The 19,578-nt window shown below is 40.6% G+C and overlaps 1 protein-coding gene across 2 annotated transcripts; it reads left to right on the top strand.

The window, feature by feature from the left end:
- The first annotated feature begins 6,100 nt into the window (after positions 1–6,100).
- LOC112245894 (B-cell receptor CD22) lies at positions 6,101–13,145 on the top strand. Of its 2 annotated transcripts, XM_024414065.2 has the most exons (11): positions 6,101–6,267; positions 6,516–6,611; positions 9,028–9,360; positions 9,445–9,675; positions 10,483–10,752; positions 10,916–11,176; positions 11,565–11,846; positions 11,951–12,038; positions 12,125–12,170; positions 12,405–12,769; positions 12,884–13,145. In XM_024414065.2, exons 2-11 carry the CDS (start codon positions 6,557–6,559, stop codon positions 12,948–12,950), a joined length of 1,998 nt encoding a protein of 665 aa, XP_024269833.1. In that variant the 5' UTR covers positions 6,101–6,267; positions 6,516–6,556; the 3' UTR covers positions 12,951–13,145. The 2 variants fall into 2 exon arrangements, with proteins under 2 accessions (XP_024269833.1, XP_024269835.1); XM_024414067.2 differs by lacking the exon at positions 9,445–9,675.
- The last annotated feature ends 6,433 nt before the right edge of the window (positions 13,146–19,578 follow it).

Here is a 19,578-nt window from a genome sequence, read left to right as displayed (position 1 = left end):
CTTGCTCCCCCCACCTCTCCTCCCCTCTCTCCCAGATGCCCCTAAGAACATGTCTGTATTTGCGCAGCCCTCCAGTGTGATCGACGCGGGCCGTCCTCTGACTCTGACCTGCAGCAGCCAGGCCAACCCGGCGGTGGACAACTACACGTGGTTCAGGATCAATGCGGCTGACGCCTGGTAACGCGATCGGGCCCAAGCTACACCTTTGCTGAGGTCAGCCCCGGGGAGAGTGGCCAGTACTACTGCAAGGCACGCATCCGCGTCCACAGCTCGCCTGTCCTCACTGTCAGGGTCAGAGGTCAGTGGACTGGGCAGGATGGAGGGAGGGTAGAGTAGGAGGTGGGGAGTCTAAACTCAGTGACCCAGATGGCTTCTGTCTGTGTGTTTCTTAATTTATCACTACTGTAAATGTAATGTCTGTCTCACAGACATGTTTGGCAAGATACCCTACCTAAATGTGTCACTGTATGCCCCTTAGTCTGCCCACTCACGATCCCAAAGTTTTTCTGCTTTCGATTCTCCCACCTGTGAGTCATATATGGATAACTTTCAATAACTGTAGAAGGGAAAGAAGAGCTGAACTTTGATATCAGATAACAGAAGTCTAGAGATTTGATAATTGATTCATGGAGCCGACAAAAGCTGGATATTTTACTCTGTCTTCCTGTCTATGTCTGTCAATCTTTCTGTCCCTCTTTCCTTCGCATCCTTCTTGGCCTTCTCTTTACTCTCCTTCACTCTCACTGTCATTACCCCAAACATCCTCATTCTCCCCTCTATGATGGTGACTACTGTCAGATTTACTCAGACTGAACCAGTTGTTGCTCTCTGATTGGCAAGCAGACTGAAAGTTATCGCCCTGGCCTCAGCTGTGGGCGTGTCTGCTGGTCTCATCACTCTCACTGTGGCCATCATGATCAGGTGACAGACTACAACCATTATGTGATAAAATAATATATAGAAAAATAATTAACAAAGAATTGTCGTTGGTTGTATTTATATGGAATAACAGAGGCCATCGGTGATAGCTGACACACTGTTCTACGAGTCAGTCCAACAGACCCTTCAGCTGAGGACTGGCAAGATGTCCGACATCCCGGTAGGTTGAACAACAACTCCCACTCTGCACCACTAGAGGGAAACACCATGGTCCACTTGTAATAATCAGGTCATGCCATTAGAATTACTCATGATTAGATTCCCATCTTCTTTTGAAAGATCAAAGGTAACAATATGTACTTACGCTTTAATGACAATGACACCAGATTCAAGTTACAAATGTACCACTGGATGGTGATAAAGAGCCAAAAGATGCTGCCAATGTTGTTTACACTGTCCTGGCCAGACCACACCAGTAGTGGTGCAGGTAAATTAGGGCATGTTTTGATGTCACTAATTTATCTCGGCTAATATATGAACAGAGAGTTATATACACCTCACAATCGAATTAAATAATTTGCAATAAGTTCAAGTTTGTCCATCGAGACAATCATATTCTAAATGTGAATTCAGTGACCAACCTCCTATTTTTTCCGCATATCTCCCAGATGAGAACTGTAGTGTCCTTTGCTCAGTTTATCAGTTGAGTGACATCGCCAGAAAGATCTCTACCATCGACCCCTGAACTGCTTCTGAGCAGGACTGCTCACTCTAAGCCAATTTACTGTTTATCTAATTTACTACAAAGTTAATTTACTAGGAATAGTTCAATTAGGGACTTGTAATTCATTTGGCATTATAAGTGGCAGTATAACTAATTTATTAGCATTTAACTATCTCCTCCATAAGATATCAGTAAAATGTAACATACTTTACAAATGAAGTTTGGTATGCATCATCACTCATGCTAGTCTTCTGGAGGATGTGTGTAAATGTGTTGCTGATCATATCAAATCAAATCAAATCAAATTTATTTATATAGCCCTTCGTACATCAGCTGATATCTCAAAGTGCTGTACAGAAACCCAGCCTAAAACCCCAAACAGCAAGCAATGCAGGTGTAGAAGCACGGTGGCTAGGAAAAACTCCCTAGAAAGGCCAAAACCTAGGAAGAAACCTAGAGAGGAACCAGGCTATGTGGGGTGGCCAGTCCTCTTCTGGCTGTGCCGGGTGGAGATTATAACAGAACATGGCCAAGATGTTCAAATGTTCATAAATGACCAGCATGGTCGAATAATAATAAGGCAGAACAGTTGAAACTGGAGCAGCAGCACAGTCAGGTGGAAGTTGAAACTGGAGCAGCAGCATGGCCAGGTGGACTGGGGACAGCAAGGAGTCATCATGTCAGGTAGTCCTGGGGCATGGTCCTAGGGCTCAGGTCAGTTGAAACTGGAACAGCAGCATGGCCAGGTGGACTGGGGACAGCAAGGAGTCATCATGTCAGGTAGTCCTGGAGCTCAGGTCCTAGGGCTCAGGTCCTCCGAGAGAGAGAAAGAAAGAGAGAAGGAGAGAATTAGAGAACGCACACTTAGATTCACACAGGACACCGAATAGGACAGGAGAAGTACTCCAGATATAACAAACTGACCCCAGCCCCCGACACATAAACTACTGCAGCATAAATACTGGAGGCTGAGACAGGAGGGGTCAGGAGACACTGTGGCCCCATCCGAGGTCACCCCCGGACAGGGCCAAACAGGAAGGATATAACCCCACCCACTTTGCCAAAGCACAGCCCCCACACCACTAGAGGGATATCTTCAACCACCAACTTACCATCCTGAGACAAGGCTGAGTATAGCCCACAAAGATCTCCGCCACGGCACAACCCAAGGGGGGGGCGCCAACCCAGACAGGATGACCATATCTTATGTTTAGGGTATGGTTGGTATGTCCCAAATTGCTTGTTGAAATAGCTTGCTGTCAAATAAAAAAATGAAATGAAGAAAAAATGACTAGATGTATTAAAGAAATATTTATCAGGTTGACACTTGCCCTGCTTATTCTGCTCTATCATGTTGTGGATGTCAGTACTGAGTTATTGATCAATTATTAACATACGAACTATGTTTGGAAATAATGCAGAAGTTAGAGGGGATATTTTATATTGTTCTAATGTCATTGCTGTGTTACCCTGATGGTGAAATTATTTCTGAAATGATTAACCTCAAAGGATAGGACAGTATCTCATCTGAGATTACAGAGTAACTCACTTATCTATTGAATAATACAGAAGAGGCAGTGATATGGTCAACTGTGTCTGCACCAGAACGTGTACAGTATTACCCATGGTACCTCAGAGGGAGTTGGGATATGCAAAAAAACACATTTTTAATTCACACGTGTATAATACACACTTGTATGTGTGTGAAATAGGACAAAGACAAGCACCCAACAAATTAGTATTATTATTATTACACTTCAACATACTGAATGTCTCTAAATCACTAAATCTATTCCCTGCTTACATAGAAAAGTTACATGACCTTCCCTGTCAACCTTCAGTCTCTACTCCTGCATTCTGCTTGTGAAATGGTTATTATCACATCAGTCCACGGTATTTGCATGGTCATTTGCTGACCAGTCTCCTTCTGTGGACATGCTCTGTCGATGAGTGAGTGATTGTTGAGTGATCCTGTTTCTTTCTTTAAAGATTCATGTGTTTCCTTTCATGCAGTTGATTTGTATGTTTACCAATGTTAATGTAGAATAGGATTTCTATTAAGAAATTGAAGCATAGTTCAGTTTATTTCATGTTTGGTGATGATAAAAAAAAACAGAATGGCTAGATGATATAAAGGTGTATCCCGGTTGTGCTGTCTTATTGACAGCAGGGTTGGGCTCAATTCCATTTGAATTCCACTATATTCCAAATGTTCCTAATTGAAAAGCCTTGAAGATAATTGGAATTGGAATTTCAGTGTACTTCTTGAATTTAAATGGAATTGACCCCAACCCTGATTGACAGTGACAGTTACATCATATTTAAATTAAAACAATGTTGATCCTGCCACCATCATGCTTCACCGTAGGGATGGTGCAAGGTTTTCTACTGTGTTTGATGACTGGCTTTGTTACTGTCTAATGCTGTATAATTCCCTCAATCTGTGGTGTTGCAGTTGTTGGTGTTGCAGTTTGATGTGATGTGGCCCTTTGAAACAACCAGTGTGATTACTCTCAAGTTGCCAGGTGAATAGAATAAATATTTTTTGTTTGACACTATCTTTCTGTGGATGCCAGTATTCCGTTATGAATAAATGAATGATATAAAATGTATATTGTATGTGGCTCATTAGAGATGAACAAGGAACTGATCAGAGGGGATATTTGATATTGGTCTAATGTTATTGTGTTACCTTGATGGTGGAATTTATCAAAAGATTTACCTCAAAGAAAAGTCATATATCATCTGAGATTACAGAGTAACTCACTCTTTACATCAACAAAAATACAGAAGTGACTGATAGCCTGTTTGTGCACCAGCATGTGTAGAGTATTATCTTTCAAATTAACATATCTGAAGGGAGAGCACACATAGGAATGCTATATTATATTTTCTTACCTTAAAATGGCAAATGGGTACTGTACGTATGAGTGTTGTAGATAAGTGTGATAACTGTTTTTTGTTTTGTTGTTTGTGGGTGTAATTGGAAGATGACATTCAACGATACAACACCATAGCTCCATGTGCCTTAAGAGGGTCATCAGTGGTGTTTGGATGCACTTACGCTTAACCACAGACCAGGCTATTACAAATACCTTCTTGAAGTTCTGGAGTCAAGAGTGGGACAACTATCTTTGTCTGGCCCAGGAATACAGAGGGTGTGTAGAATAACTTGGAAATAGAAAGTGTTACGGTTTTCTTCCATCGAAAGAGAGGCGGACCAAAACGCAGCATGGTTATCTTTATACATCTTTACTAAAGATAAAAAATGAACAATATACAAAACCGGGGAAAAACCGAAACAGCCCTATCTAGTGTAAACAAACACAGAGACAGGAACAATCACCCACGAAACACTCAAAGAATATGGCTGCCTAAATATGGTTCCCAATCAGAGACAACGATAAACACCTGTCTCTGATTGAGAACCACTCTAGGCAACCATAGACTTACCTAGACTACTTCACTAAACCACAATCCCATAACCTACAAAAAAAACCTAGACAAAACACACCACATAAATACCCATGTCACACCCTGGCCTGACCAAAATAATAAAGAAAACACAAAATACTAAGACCAGGGCGTGACAGAAAGCACAACTGCACCTTGAGAATGAATAACCTAATTAGTAGTGATGCAACACAATGCTACTTCAGATTTGAGACGGTTAGTGAAAAAAAAAGACAACTGCATGGAACAGTAGAACATCAGCTTTACTCTGACAGGTCATTTTCATACCAGAAGTAAAGCCCACTCTCATAACACTACTTTATTTTATTTTTATTGATGACTGTTTTTCTTTCTCCTCTCTACAAGGGCTGACAGCTGAAGTTAACCCTGCCACTGTGAGAGAGGGAGAGAAGGTGACACTAACATGTGAAACAACCTGCACACTGAGTGACCATCCCACTATTGTCTGGTTCAGGGATGGACACTCAGTACACAACACAGAGTTTCTGGCCAACATTGAGGATTCTGGTAGATACCGATGTGCTGTTCAAGGTCAATATAATCTCTCCTCTGCTCCAGTGTCTCTTGATGTCCAATGTGAGTTAATACCTGATCTAATTAACATGAGCGCATCATATTATTTGACTCATATTGGAGCAGCTATCTAGGTTCAAAACTCAGCACAAAGGATGTGCTGCTTCTGAAATGTGTTAAGTTAATTGCATTATATTCCAAAGAAAGGTCAATAAAAGGTATGCTATTATTTTCTGTAAAGATAGTAGGATTTTGAAAGAAGTATGTTGATAACATAGTGTTCTCACATATAACAGACCTTGTCTGTTTGTTGTGAATGTCAATGTGCCTGAAAGCAAATTTGAATTTGCCATGACACACCGCAGTGTCTATTTGCTGAGGGTGACTGTGTGTTTGCATTGTGGTTACCTTTAAGGGAAGTTAAGCAGTTTGGGTTAGAATGTTGTTAACTGACTTTCCTAGTTACAGAAAGGTTAAATGAAATAAATAAAACATGTTACTGTAACCCCCTTAAATGCAATATAATATATCAATTGTAAGGTAACAGCAAGGGAAATAGCACCAACCAGCCCAACTTCTGCATTGTGGTTGTGACATGGTTATTATCACACCTCTCCATGGTATTTATTTGCATGGTCATTTGTTGATCAGTCTCTCTGGACACATTCTGCAGGGGGGTGAGTAGTGTTGTTTGTCTCTGTAGAGTTTCATGTTTTCTTTCCTTTAATTGGTGCAACATTGGTGCACAGTGATGTTCAATCTATCTGTTTAGTGAGAATTTAAAGACAGAATTACTACATGATCTAGAATGTGAGAAAACTCTTCCGAGACAGATAAATATTACACCTGTTTTAAGTGAAAACGCTGTTGGAGCTTGTTTCATGATTGACTTTGCTATTAAGTTAAGCAATTCCCTCCCCAATAGAACCCTGTGGTGTTTTTTATTGAAGTGTTGCAGTTGCTGCAATGTGGCTCTTTGAAACAACCAGTGTGATAATGGTGATTACTCTCACGTCGCCAGGTAACCATATTTTTGCTTTGATGCTCTATCATAATGTGGAGGTCAACACTGACTTATGATTAATAATTGAGATATGAAATATGTACTACTACTATGTATTGCTCATAGGAGATAAACAGGGAAATACTGCAGATGGAAGAGGGTATTTGTTATATTGTCATTATTGTGTTACCTTGATAGTGAAATGTACAGTACCAGTCAAATGTTAGGACACACCTACTCATTCAAGGGTTTTTCTTTATTTTTACTATAACACATATGGATTCATGTAGTAACCAAAAAGTGTTAAACAAATCAAAATATATTTTATATTTGAGATTCTTCAAAGTAGCCACCCTTTCTTTGCCTTGATGACAGCTTTGCAAACTCTTGGCATTCTCTCAACCAGCTTCATGAAGTAGTCACCTGGAATGCATTTTAATGAACAGGTGTGCCTTGTTAAGGTTAATTTGCAGAATTTCTTTCCTTAATGCGTTTGATTCAATCAGTTGTGTTGTGACAAGGTAGGGTGTATCCAGACAATATACCTATTTGGTAAAATATCAAGTCCATATTATGGCGAGAACAAATCAAATAAGCAAAGAGAAACGACAGTCCATCATTACGGACAAAAATGAAATAGTCAATATGGACAATTTCAAGAACTTTGAAAGTTTCTTCAAGTGCAGTTGCAAAAATCATCAAGCACTATGAGGAAACTGGCTCTCATGAGGACTGCCACAGGAAAGGAAGCCCCAGAGTTACCCCTGCTGCATAAGATAAGTTCATTAGAGTTAACTGCACCTCAGATTGAAGCCCGAATAAATGCTTCACAGAGGTCAAGTAACAGACATCTCAACATCAACTGTTCAGAGGAGACTACGTGAATCAGGCCTTCATGGTCAAATTGCTGAAAAGAAACCACTACATAAGGACACCAATAAGAAAAAGAGACTTGCTTGGGCCTAGAAACATGAGCAATGGACATCAGACTGGTGGAAATCTGTCCTTTGGTCTGATGAGTCCAAATTTGAGAATGTTGGTTCCAACCGCCATGTCTTTGTGAGACGTAGAGTAGGTGAACGGATAATCTCCGCATGTGTGGTTCCCATTGTAAAGCATGGATGAGGAGGTGTGGGGGTGCTTTGCTGGTGACACTGTCAGTGATTTATTTAGAATTCAAGGCACACTTAACTAGCAGGTCTAACACAGCATTCTGCATCGATACGCCATCCCAACTGGTTCGCGCATAGTTGGTCTATCATTTGTTTTTCAACTGGACAATGACCAAAACAAGCTGTGTAAGGGCTATTTGACGAAGGAGAGTGACGGAGTGCTGCATCAGATGACCTGGCTCAAACCAATTGAGATGGTTTGGGATGAGTTGGACCGCAGAGTGAAGGAAAAGCAGCCAACAAGTGCTCAGCATGTGGGAACTCCTTCAGGACTGCATTCCTCATAAAGCTTGTTGATGGAATGCCAAGAGTGTGCAAAGCTGTCATCAAGGCAAAGGGTGGCTACTTTGAAGAATATAAAATCTATTGGTTTTAAAACTTTTTGGGTTACTACAGGATTCCATATGTGTTTTTTAATAGTTTTGATGTCTTCACTATTATTCTACAATGTAGAAAATAGTACAAATAAAGAGAAACCCTTGAATGAGTAGGTGTGTCCAAACTTTTGACTGGTACTGTATATTTCTCAAATGACAGGGTTGGGGGGTAACTGATTACATTAACAGGACAATGATCACATTTAATCAGTTACATGTAATCTGATACATGTTTTTATGTTATCAGTTACGTTACCAGCTAAAATATTGTAATAATATTACAGATAGTTTAAAAAAATAATGGATTACTTTTAAATTCAGAAAGGATTTTTGCGGAAAAAACAACATTGTGACATCTTTCTGTTTTCTAATGACATTCAATTCAGCATTGAAATAATGGAGAACTTTAAGTTTGTTCCACCTGAACGAGTCTGACCACAAGTCAGGGACCACTATGGTGACACAACAAATGCGCTTGAGGGATTATTTTTGCCTCTGCTAATGCCTTTTAAGGGGAAAGTCATTCAAAAGTAGTCAGATTATGTTACTGAGTTTTGGTAATCCAAAGGTTATGTCACTGATAACATTTTGGCACAGGTAACTAGTAACTGTACCAGATTCTATTTAGAAAGTAACCTACCCAACCGTGTCAAATTATAAGCCTCAAAGGGAAGGAAAATTTTATCTGAGATTACAGAGCAACTCACTCTTCTAATGAACAAAATACAGAAGTGACTGATTAACATATCTGAAGGAAGGCCACACACAGGAATGCTATATTTTCCTATACCTTTAAATGGCAAATTGGCACTGTATCTATCAGTGTTGTAGATACATGTGATAACATGAACTCTTTTTTTGTTTTGTTGTTGTTGTTTTTTAAAGGTGATTGTGAGAGAGATTGGATGGTGACTTTCAACGATACAGATCCATGTGCCTTAAAAGGGTCATCAGTGGTGTTTGGATGCAGTTATGACTACCCCTCACACCAGACTGTAACAAATACCTTCTGGAAGTTCAAGACTCAAAAGGATGACACAAATTTCTTTGAGAACCAGCAATACGGAAAACGTGTAGAATACCTTGGAAATGAACAACACAACTGCACCTTGAGAATGAATAACCTAATTAGTAGTGATGCAAATTCCTATCTCTTCAGATTTACGACAGTTAATAATGCATGGAGCAGTAAAACATCAGTTTCACTAACTCTGACAGGTAATTTTGATACCAGAAGTAAAGCCCACTCTCATGACTCTACAAAACATTTTCAGTAGTTATTGTTTTTCTCCTCTCTACAAGGGCTGACAGCTGAAGTAAACCCTGCCACTGTGAGAGAGGGAGAGAAGGTGACACTAAAATGTAGCACAACCTGTACACTGAGTGACCATCCCACTATTGTCTGGTTCAGGGATGGACAATCAGTATCAAAAACAGAGTTTCAGGCAAATAGTGAGGATTCTGGTATATACCGATGTGCTGTTCAAGGTCAATATAATCTCTCCTCTGCTCCAGTGTCTCTTGATGTCCAATGTGAGTTAATACCTGATCTAATTAACATGAGCACATTATATCATTGTATGCATTTTAGCTTAAGGCTGTAACATAACAACGTGGAAAAAGTCAAGGGGTCTGAGTACTTTCCGAATGCACTGTACATTCAAAGCTCTGCATCAAGGATGCGCTGCCTCTGAATGGTGTTCATTTCATTTCATTATATTCATAAGAAAGCTAAATGATAAGGTTTATTTCCGATAAAATAATAGGGTGAATTTTGAAAGACGGATGTACAGTTGAAGTAGGAGGTTTACATACACCTTAACAAGAAATTTGTTGAGTGGTTGAAAACGAGTTTTAATAATGACTCCAACCTAAGTGCATGTAAACTTCTGGCTTCAACTGTAGATAGCATAGTGTTTTCACATACAACATCCCTTGATCGTTTGATGTGAATGTCAATGTGCTTGATAACAAATTTGCCGTGACACAAGGCAATGTCTATTTCCTGACCGTGGCTGTGTGTTTGCATTGTGATTACTTGAAGAGGAAGTTGAGCAGTTTGAGGATGATGTTCATGCTGGTAGGGTATGGTGAGAGCAAATAACACAATGATGGCTACTAACAAAATGCAAAACTGTTCTGAGAACGTTAATAAATATATTCTGACCCATTATATTTACTGGAACCACCAATTGGGATGAAAGTTCAGTCTTTTGGTTTTGTGAAGTGCACAGACAACCAAATGTGTGGTGAGAGGTACTGTAGTAGTGTTGTGGTTCTATACAGAGAAATATGTTCAGCATCATATAAACACTTGTAACCTTACTCCCTCTCCTACAGATGCTCCAAAGAATGTCACATTGTCGGTCCATCCATCTGAAGATGTTACTAAGGGTAACTCAGTCACTCTCAACTGCAGCTGCAGTGCAAACCCCCCCGTGTTGGACTACATCCTGTATAAGGAGAGTGGACAGGGCTTCACCACTGTGGCTGGGTGGCAGACTCACACCTTTTCTAACATCCAGCCAGGGGACAGTGGATGGTACTACTGTAATGCCAGCAACGGTATCAACACAATCAGATCTAATCTAACTGCCCTCAATGTTCAATGTGAGTATTGGCAGTTTAATTCGGTGCTAACGAACAGAAGGCCAACGAGTCACTTTGTGATGTCAGCACCTTTTGGATGCAATGTATGCCTTGCTGAGGCTGTGTGAAAGAAAAAAGGCTGTTTTCCACTGATGTACTCGCAGCTATTTGTTTCCACTTGCAGACCCTCCTGAGGACACCTCTGTGTCAGTCAGTCCCTCTGGTCCAGTGGTAGAGGGAAGCTTTGTGAATCTGACCTGTAGCAGCCATGCTAACCCAGCAGTGAGCTACACCTGGTACAGAGTCAATGGGAAAAGCCCTATCCAGTCAGGGACTCAGTTGATACTTGAGAAGGTCTCTCCTGCTAACTCAGGGAGGTATTACTGTAAGGCACAGAACAAACATGGAGCCCTCAACTCATCACTCCTGTTTCTTGATGTTCTGTGTAAGTTAACTGTACATGCTATGTGAGGATGTCAGTTTTATATGCAAAGTTGTGTTTGCTTTCTTTATAGGAAAGCAGGTTGTTAAAACTGTGTGGTTGCAGTATCTTGGAGTGTAATATCCAAGATATTGCAACAGTTTTTCACTACAATGTAAGCATAACAGATCTGCAGAGTTAAAGGGTAAATCACAATTAAATTCCTTTCAGTTGAATTGGACATGGAATGTACCATAGGAAAGCAATGCAATCTCAGTCTCACCTGGCATGAATGTAGATGAACTTGACACCAACCCTATTGGCCAGGACTGTTTGTGTTTGGATTAATCGTTACTAAATATGGAGCAGATATCAAAAGCTAAATTGTTCCATTTTTTTCTGCTTATTTTAGATCCCCCAAGGAACACCTTGGTATCAATCAGTCTCTCTGTCCCACTGTTAGAGGGAAGCTCTGTGAACCTGACCTGCAGCAGCCACGCCAACCCAGCAGTGGAGAACTACACCTGGTTTAAGAAGGATGGAACAGACACCTCACAGACAGGGTCAGGAGAGGTGTTGGCATTGACCTCTCTAACCTCCTCTGACAGTGGACAGTACTTCTGTGAGGCCAGGAACAGAGAAGGGGCTCACAAGTCTACCGAGGTGTCTCTGACCATACAGGGTGCCAATCATGGTGAGTGTAGAGGGAAATGTCCTGTTCTCCTGAATCAATATGTTCTAAATGGGAATTCCCTTGAATGTATTTTTTTCATGTACTGTACCCTGTGTCATTTTCAGCTACAAATACTTTCCAAATAGCAGTTTACATTGGTTCCGCGGCCACAGTTTTCACCGTGATCGTACTTCTTGTGTTCTTATGGATGTGGTAAGTCTAGAAATATCATAATGCATAAGTATGATGGCCTTGTGGTACCTATTTGTCCCACCAAAGAAATGTGGTTTCTTTGACAGGAAGATCCCGTTCAAATTATGTCAAAGGACTGCTGTGGACATAGAGGTGAGTGGAACACAGCATATACACTCTAATTCACAATACCAATAGCATTTCAGTGCAATAGTGTTATATGAAGGTTTGAACACAGTAAGAGTTCATGGTATTTGAACAACATTCAAGCACCAGCTTCCATTCTTCCCCAGTAACATGATACTTAGTTTAACCAAAAGATGAAGGTATGTTGAGGAGTCAATATTTCAAACGTTTGGTCTTTTTTTGACTGATTGCATCTTTCAGGACGATCAAAACTCAGTCTTATCCAGAAAAAGGACCAGTAATGACCCAGCCACACAGGAAACTAGAACAGAGGAAGAGGAAAATGCCCTCTATGCCAACGTTCAACTGCCTCCCTCTCACACCCACCACCAAGACAGTTCTCTGTACTCTGTGGTCGTGCCACCAGCTCTACAGAACCCTCCTGAACCTCATTACGCTACCTTTGACTTCCAGCAGTTCCGCAGCTCCATCGACGAGGCCCAATTCTCCCGATGCCATAAAGAGGATGATGTTGTATACTCCACAGTGAAAGCCATAAAGGCCAACGTGACAGACAACCTCCAGTACGCCAGCATCCATTTCCCCCTCCCCAGTCCTACTGCCAGGTAAGAGTGAACTCACTATCAGTTCAGTCCTTTTCCATATAACCTATTTCTGGAAGTCTGTTTATTTGAAATGTTTGAATATACTCATACAAAAACTCTATTTGCTTTTTGCAGGCTGGAAGAAAGTTTAGAGGTGGACCATTCTGTTATCTACTCCACTGTTGCCAAACCAGAAGCCTGAAAATATCCTTTCATAATGTTGAATAAACTAAGCTGCATTGGAACGCAAGTTAAGATATGTAAAGTGTGCAATTAATAAGTCATTATGGTAATAGAGTTACAGTGCCTTCGGAAAGAATTCAGACCCCTTGACTTTTTCCACATTTTGTGACGTTATAGACGTTATTCTAAAATGGACTAAATACATACAAATTCTCAGCAATCTACACACAATACCACATAATGACAAAGCAAAAACAGGTTTATAGAAATGTCTGCAAATGTATTAAATATTTTAAAAAAAAAACAGAAATACCTTATTTACACAAGTATTCAAACCCTTTGCTATGAGACTCGAATTTGAGCTCAGGTGCATCCTGTTTCCATTGATCATCCTTGAGAGGTTTCTACAAATTGATTTCTACAACTTCACATATGGTAAATTCAATTGATTGGACATGATTTGGAAAAGCACAAGCCTGTCTATTTTATATTTATATAAAATCCCACAGTTGGCAGTGCATGTCAGAGCAAAAACCAAGCCATGAGATCGAATTAATTGTTTGTAGGGCTTCAAGACAGGATTGTGTCGAGGCACAGATCTGGGGAATGGTACCAAAACCTTTCTACAGCATTGAAGGTCGCCAAGAGCACAGTGGCCTCCATTATTTTTAAACGGAAGAAGTTTGGAACCACCAAGACTCTTCCTAGAGCTGGCCTCCCGGCCAAACTAAGAAATCGGGGGAGAAGGGCCTTGGTCAGGAAGGTGACCAACAACCCAATGGTCACTCTGACAGAGCTCCAGAGTTCCTCTGTGGCGTATGGAGAACCTTCCAGAAGGACAAATATCTCTGTAGCACTCCACCAATCAGGTCTTTATGGTAGAGGCCAGACGGAAGCCACTCCTCAGTAAAAGGTGCATGACAACCCTCCTGGAGCTTGCCAAAAGCCACCTAAAGTGCTCTCAGACCATGAGAAACAAGATTCTCTGGTCTGATGAAACCAAGATTGAACTCTTTGGCCTGAATGCCAAGAGTAAAATCTGGAGGAAACCTGGCACCATCCATACGGTGAAGCATGGTAGTGGCAGCATCATGCTATTGTAACGAGATTCGCCTTCCTCTGACGAGGAGTATGACAGATCGGACCAATGTGCAGCATGGTAAGTGTTCATCATTTTTAATGAAAAGTCACTGAACACGAAAATACCAAATAACAAAGTGAAAGACAGAAACGAAAAACAAAACAGTTCTGTATGGTGAAAACACAGACAGAAAACAATCCCCCACAACTCAAGTGGGAAAAACAGGCTGCCTAAGTATCATTCTCAATCAGAGACAACGATTGACAGCTGCCTCTGATTGAGAATCATACCAGGCCAAACACATAGAAAACCAAAACTAGAACAACACATAGAATGCCCCCCCCCCAACTCACGCCCCGACCAACCTAAAATAGAAACAAAAACAAGGAACTAAGGTCAGGATGTGAGAGCTATGGTGATGTTTTTGAGCGCCGGGACGTGGAGATTGATGCAAAGTTGAACGGAGCAAAGTACAGAGAGATCCTTGATGAAAACCTGTTCCAGAGCGCTCAAACTCCGACTGGGGTGAAGGTTCACATTCCAATAGGAAAATGACCCTAAGCACACAGCCAAGACAATGCAGGAGTGGCTTCGGGACAAGTCTCTGAATGTCCTTGAGTGGCCCAGCCAGAGCCCGGACTTGAACCCAATCGAACATCTCTGGAGAGACCTGAAAATAGCTGTGCAGTGATGCTCCCCATCCAACCTGACAGAGCTTGAGAGGATCTGCAGAGAAGAATGGGATAAACTCCCAAAATACAGGTGTGCCTAGCTTGTAGCATCATACCCAAGAAGACTCGAGGCTGTAATCACTGCCAATGGTGCTTCAACAAAGTACTGAGTAAAGGGTCTGAATACTTATGTAAATGTAATATTCCAAAGTTTTTGCTTTGTCATTATGGTATATTGTTTGTAGATTGGAGAGGGAAAAAATGACTTAATCCATTTTAGAATAAGGCTGTAACGTAACAAAATGTGGAAAGTATTTTCCGAAGGCATTGAATATGTCTTGTACTGTACTTGTAATATACAGTATGTGTCTCAGGTGTGTCCATGAACGTCCATTGCTTGTGCATGCTTCTATCTTGTTAAGACCTCTTAAGGATCAGACCCTTTTTTTCAATTTTCATCTGAAATGACATGCACAAATCTAACTGCCTGTAGCTTAGGACCTGAAGCAAGGATATGCATAGTCTTGATACCATTTGAAAGGAAACACTGCAGTTTGTGGAAATGTGAAATTAATGTAGGAGAATATAACACTTTAGAAAGACCATTATCGGACTTAGGACTCTAGGCGGAATTAAGATTTTGGCCACTAGATTGCAGAAGTGTATGTGCAAAGTTTTAGACTGATCCAATGAATCATTGCATTCCTTTCAAAATGTTAAAATGTCTGCCCAAATATGCCTAATTGGTCAATATATACATGTTAAGGTAGATAGCTGTGTACTCTTTAAACAATAGCATGGCATGTGTTCACTGTAATAGCTACTGTAAATTGGACAGTAACACTAATTTAAGCTTTCTGTCCATATAAAATATGTCTATGTCTGGGAAATGTTCTTGTTACTTACAAAGTCATGCTAATCACATTAGCGCACATTAGCTCAACCATCCCGAGGGTGGGACACCGACCTGTAGAGATCTTTATTAACCCACTTAAGACACTCCTCCTTCTTTCCAATCCTTACATTGTATGGCTCTACAAGAAGCTAATAAAGAGGGTAACAGGATACCAAACATTTATTACTCTCTTAAGAGAATCTGTCCTCACCTCCTGGCCTCAACCCCTCTTTCATCTAATACACAGATGTCCATCTGTCTTTCCTGTATCAACACGTCACTCTCCTCTCCTCCATCAAACATATTCCAAAGCCTTCTGGCTTCCCACAGAGAACCCTTAACTTTCTCCTTTGATTCTATGCTTCTTCTCTATCATTTATTTAATATCTCAATGTTCAAATTGTCAAACCCAACAACATCAATGCCCAGACAACCACCACTACAAACACAACAACATATGGATAGACATTCCAGTGTATTTCCATTTAAAACAGGAATAGAGAAGTAATATGATGTGCCCCGTCCTGTTATCTGTCTGGTATTGTAACGGTTTTCTAGTGGTGATGAAGGAGAGTCGGACCAAACTGCAGCGTGTCGATTGCGATCCATGTTTAATACAACAAAGAAACACGAACTTACAAAAAACAATAAACGAAACCGAAACAGCCTATCTGGTGCAAACTAACAGAGAGTACACATAGGACACTAAGGACAATCACCCACGACAAACTCAAAGAATATGGCTGCCTAAATATGGTTCCCAATCAGAGACAACGATAAGCACCTGCCTCTGATTGAGAACCACTCCAGACAGCCATAGACTTTGCTAGACAACCCACTAAGCTACAATCCCAATACCACCACCAAAACCCCAAGACAAACACACCACAATTACAAAAACCCCATGCCACACCCTGGCCTGACCAAATACATAAAGATAAACACAAAATACTTTGACCAGGGCGTGACAGGTATGTCTTATTGGGCTTTCTGCTGGAGTGTGGGCAGTACTACAGCAGTATAACATCACTGAGCTGCCCTCAACAACATCACCAGTGGGACTGAGGGACACTGCAATTAGACAAGAGATGTGTACGCAATTCTTTTAACCAGGCAAGTCAGTTAAGAACAAATTCTTATTTAAAATGATGGCCTACGCCAACTGTGTGACTTACAATCACAGCCTGGATTTGAACCAAAGACTGTAGTGACACCTTTTGCAATGAGATGCAGCACCTTAGACCACTGCGCCACTCAGAAGCCTATTACAAATTATACACAGGTTCTTCAAGTTTGGGTTGAGTGGCAAAATAAAGAAGTCAACAACAGGTTGCAAGTTCAAAAAATGATATTCCCCTTCATTAGTGAATACAAACTGGATTACTGAGACCCTCTCAGCCTGGTCAAAAAGGAGGTCATAACAGTACATAATTAATAAAACCACCAAACTAAACAACCAAAAATACAGGTTCTGGTGCAGTCGAGGGGAGATCAAACAAAATATTAATTCAACTTAAATTCAAGATAAATAAACAAGATTCTCTCAAACTTAGTCAGATAGTTACAAACTAAACCAGTCACATGGCCACTTCCCTTTTACAAGCACCTTCCCCCAGCGGCTGCACCTCAAACAAAAAAAGCAACTGTCGTCCAATGAAATTTCAGGATCAATCATTCAGTTAATAAATATCTTGATGGGACAAATGTTGGGTTGGCTGATTACAGCTGTACAGAACCTTTGGGAAGAATTAAACTTGGTTAAAGCTTCTCTAGTGTCTGTGGGTTATTTACTCTGAAAAATAAAAACCAAACAATGTGAATCAGAGGCGGTGGGTGGTCACCCAAAGGATGATTCCATACTGACAGTCAAGACCATGTGACTTCCTGCTACAATTCCGCAACTTTTGCATACAGTCGTTGTTGTCGTAGGACATGCCACCATACCATCAGGATTTAAAGTACAATAACTTCTTAATTACAAGAGAGCTCTCAATGTTGTTGCCAACAGCTGGTACTGTACATACAGATATCAATATCACTGTCACTATTACTCAGAGAGTCTTTCAGGAAGTTAATGAGAAAATTGGTAAATATTGACAAACTTTCTGAGGAAGTGTAAGGACACTATGAGAGTCTCTCTGAATCATGTGATAATACTGAAACGAGGAAGCAATGGCTCCTCTCAGAGTGACTCAGAAATGAGGATGTCATTAACATTCACAGAGATCAGGCTTGTGGTCAGACCTGATCTCTGTGAAGACAAGCTTGAAGCTGGCCACAACTTCAACAGCTCTCCTATTCTCATAGGTCAAATAGTTACACACTAAATGTACAGTACCAGTCAAAAGTTTGGGCACACCTATTCATTCAAGGGTTTTTCTTTATGTTTACTATTTTGTACATTGTAGAATAATAGTGAAAACATCAACACTATGAAATAACACATATGGAATCTTGTTAAACATAAACATATATTTTATATTTGAGATTCTTCAAAGTAGCCAGCCTTGATGACAGCTTTGCACACTCTTGGCATTTTCTCAACCAGCTTCATGAGGTAGTCACCTGGAATGCATTTCAATTAACAGGTGTGCATTGTTAAAAGTTAATTTGGGAATTTATTTCCTTCTTAATGCGTTTGAGACAATCAGTTGTGTTGTGACAAGGTAGGGGTGGTACAGAAGATAGCCCTATTTGGTAAAAGACCAAGTCCATATTATGGCAAGAACAGCTGAAATAAGCAAAGAGAAATGACAGTCCATCATTACTTTAAGACATGAAGGTCAGTCAATCCGGAAAATTTCAAGAACTTTGAAAGTTTCTTCAAGTGCAGTCGCAAAACCCATTGAGCACTATGATGAAACTGGCTCTCATGAGGACCGCCGCAGGGAAGGAAGACCCAGAGTTACCTCTTCTGCAGAGGATAAGTTAATTAGAGTTACCAGCCTCCGAAATTGCAACCCAAATAAATGCTTCACAGAGTTCAAGTAACAGACACATCTCAACATCAACTGTTAATGAGCGAGCTAGGACCGACGACAGAATTCCGAACATTGGCAGTATACATATCTCCCTGGCATATTCCATCATTTATGCAGCAGCATACAATACATTTTTGGACTTACCTTGTTGTGCTGTGCTCACTTGAACAGGAACATGGCACGGCGGTCCTTCGTGGGCAAATTTTGCCTTCAAACTTTGTCATCAAAGTCTGACATTCTCTGGATTTATGGTGCTTTCAAGACAACTGTGTATGTAGTTCTGTCCTTGAGCTGTTCTTGTCTATTAATGTTAATGTATTATGTCATGTTTCAGGTTTTTTGTGGACCCCAGGAAGAGTAGCTGCTGCTTTTGCAACAGCTAATGGAAATCCTAATAAAAATAAACAAAATTCGAACTGGGAACTCAACAACAACAAAAAAGTTGAATCATGATGATGTCAGTGATCTTCGGGTCGTAGCTCTAAAAAGAGGCCTGAGTTCCGGATTTACAATTCCGAGTTGTATGAAAGTTCAAAACGTATTTTCCCAATTGTAGCTCGTTTTCCCCCGAGTTCCGAGTTGTCTTGAACTCACTAAAGTCAGATTTTGTAGTTCCGAGTTAACAGTTGTTTTGAGCCCGGAAAAAATCATGCTTCATTGACAGCATGGCCAATGTTGAAAGTTTATCTTTTAAACTAGGAAAAGAGACCCTTACTCTTAGACTTGGGACCACACAGCCACTTCACTCTATAGCAGACTAATGATTGATTTGCAATGCTTGCAGTTAGCCACTGATTGCTTCCAAACCACTCATTGTTGAATTGGTCAATGAGCACTGATACGTTTTATCTATAATTGACCTTCATATGACAAGGATGGAAAAGGATTTGCCAGTAGATTGTCGACTTGAATCATGATGATGACTGCTTATCTAGCTTGCTAGCTAAGATTTTGAAAGTATAATGTTGACATGATCAGTCCAATCAAAGCTACGGTAGATATAATGTGATTTAAAGTAA

This window comes from Oncorhynchus tshawytscha, linkage group LG23 (genome assembly GCF_018296145.1).
Source record: "Oncorhynchus tshawytscha isolate Ot180627B linkage group LG23, Otsh_v2.0, whole genome shotgun sequence".
NCBI classification, from domain to species: Eukaryota; Metazoa; Chordata; class Actinopteri; order Salmoniformes; family Salmonidae; genus Oncorhynchus; species Oncorhynchus tshawytscha.
The sequence above is the reverse complement of the archived record's forward strand: the minus strand, read 5'-3'. Positions and strand labels throughout refer to the sequence as shown.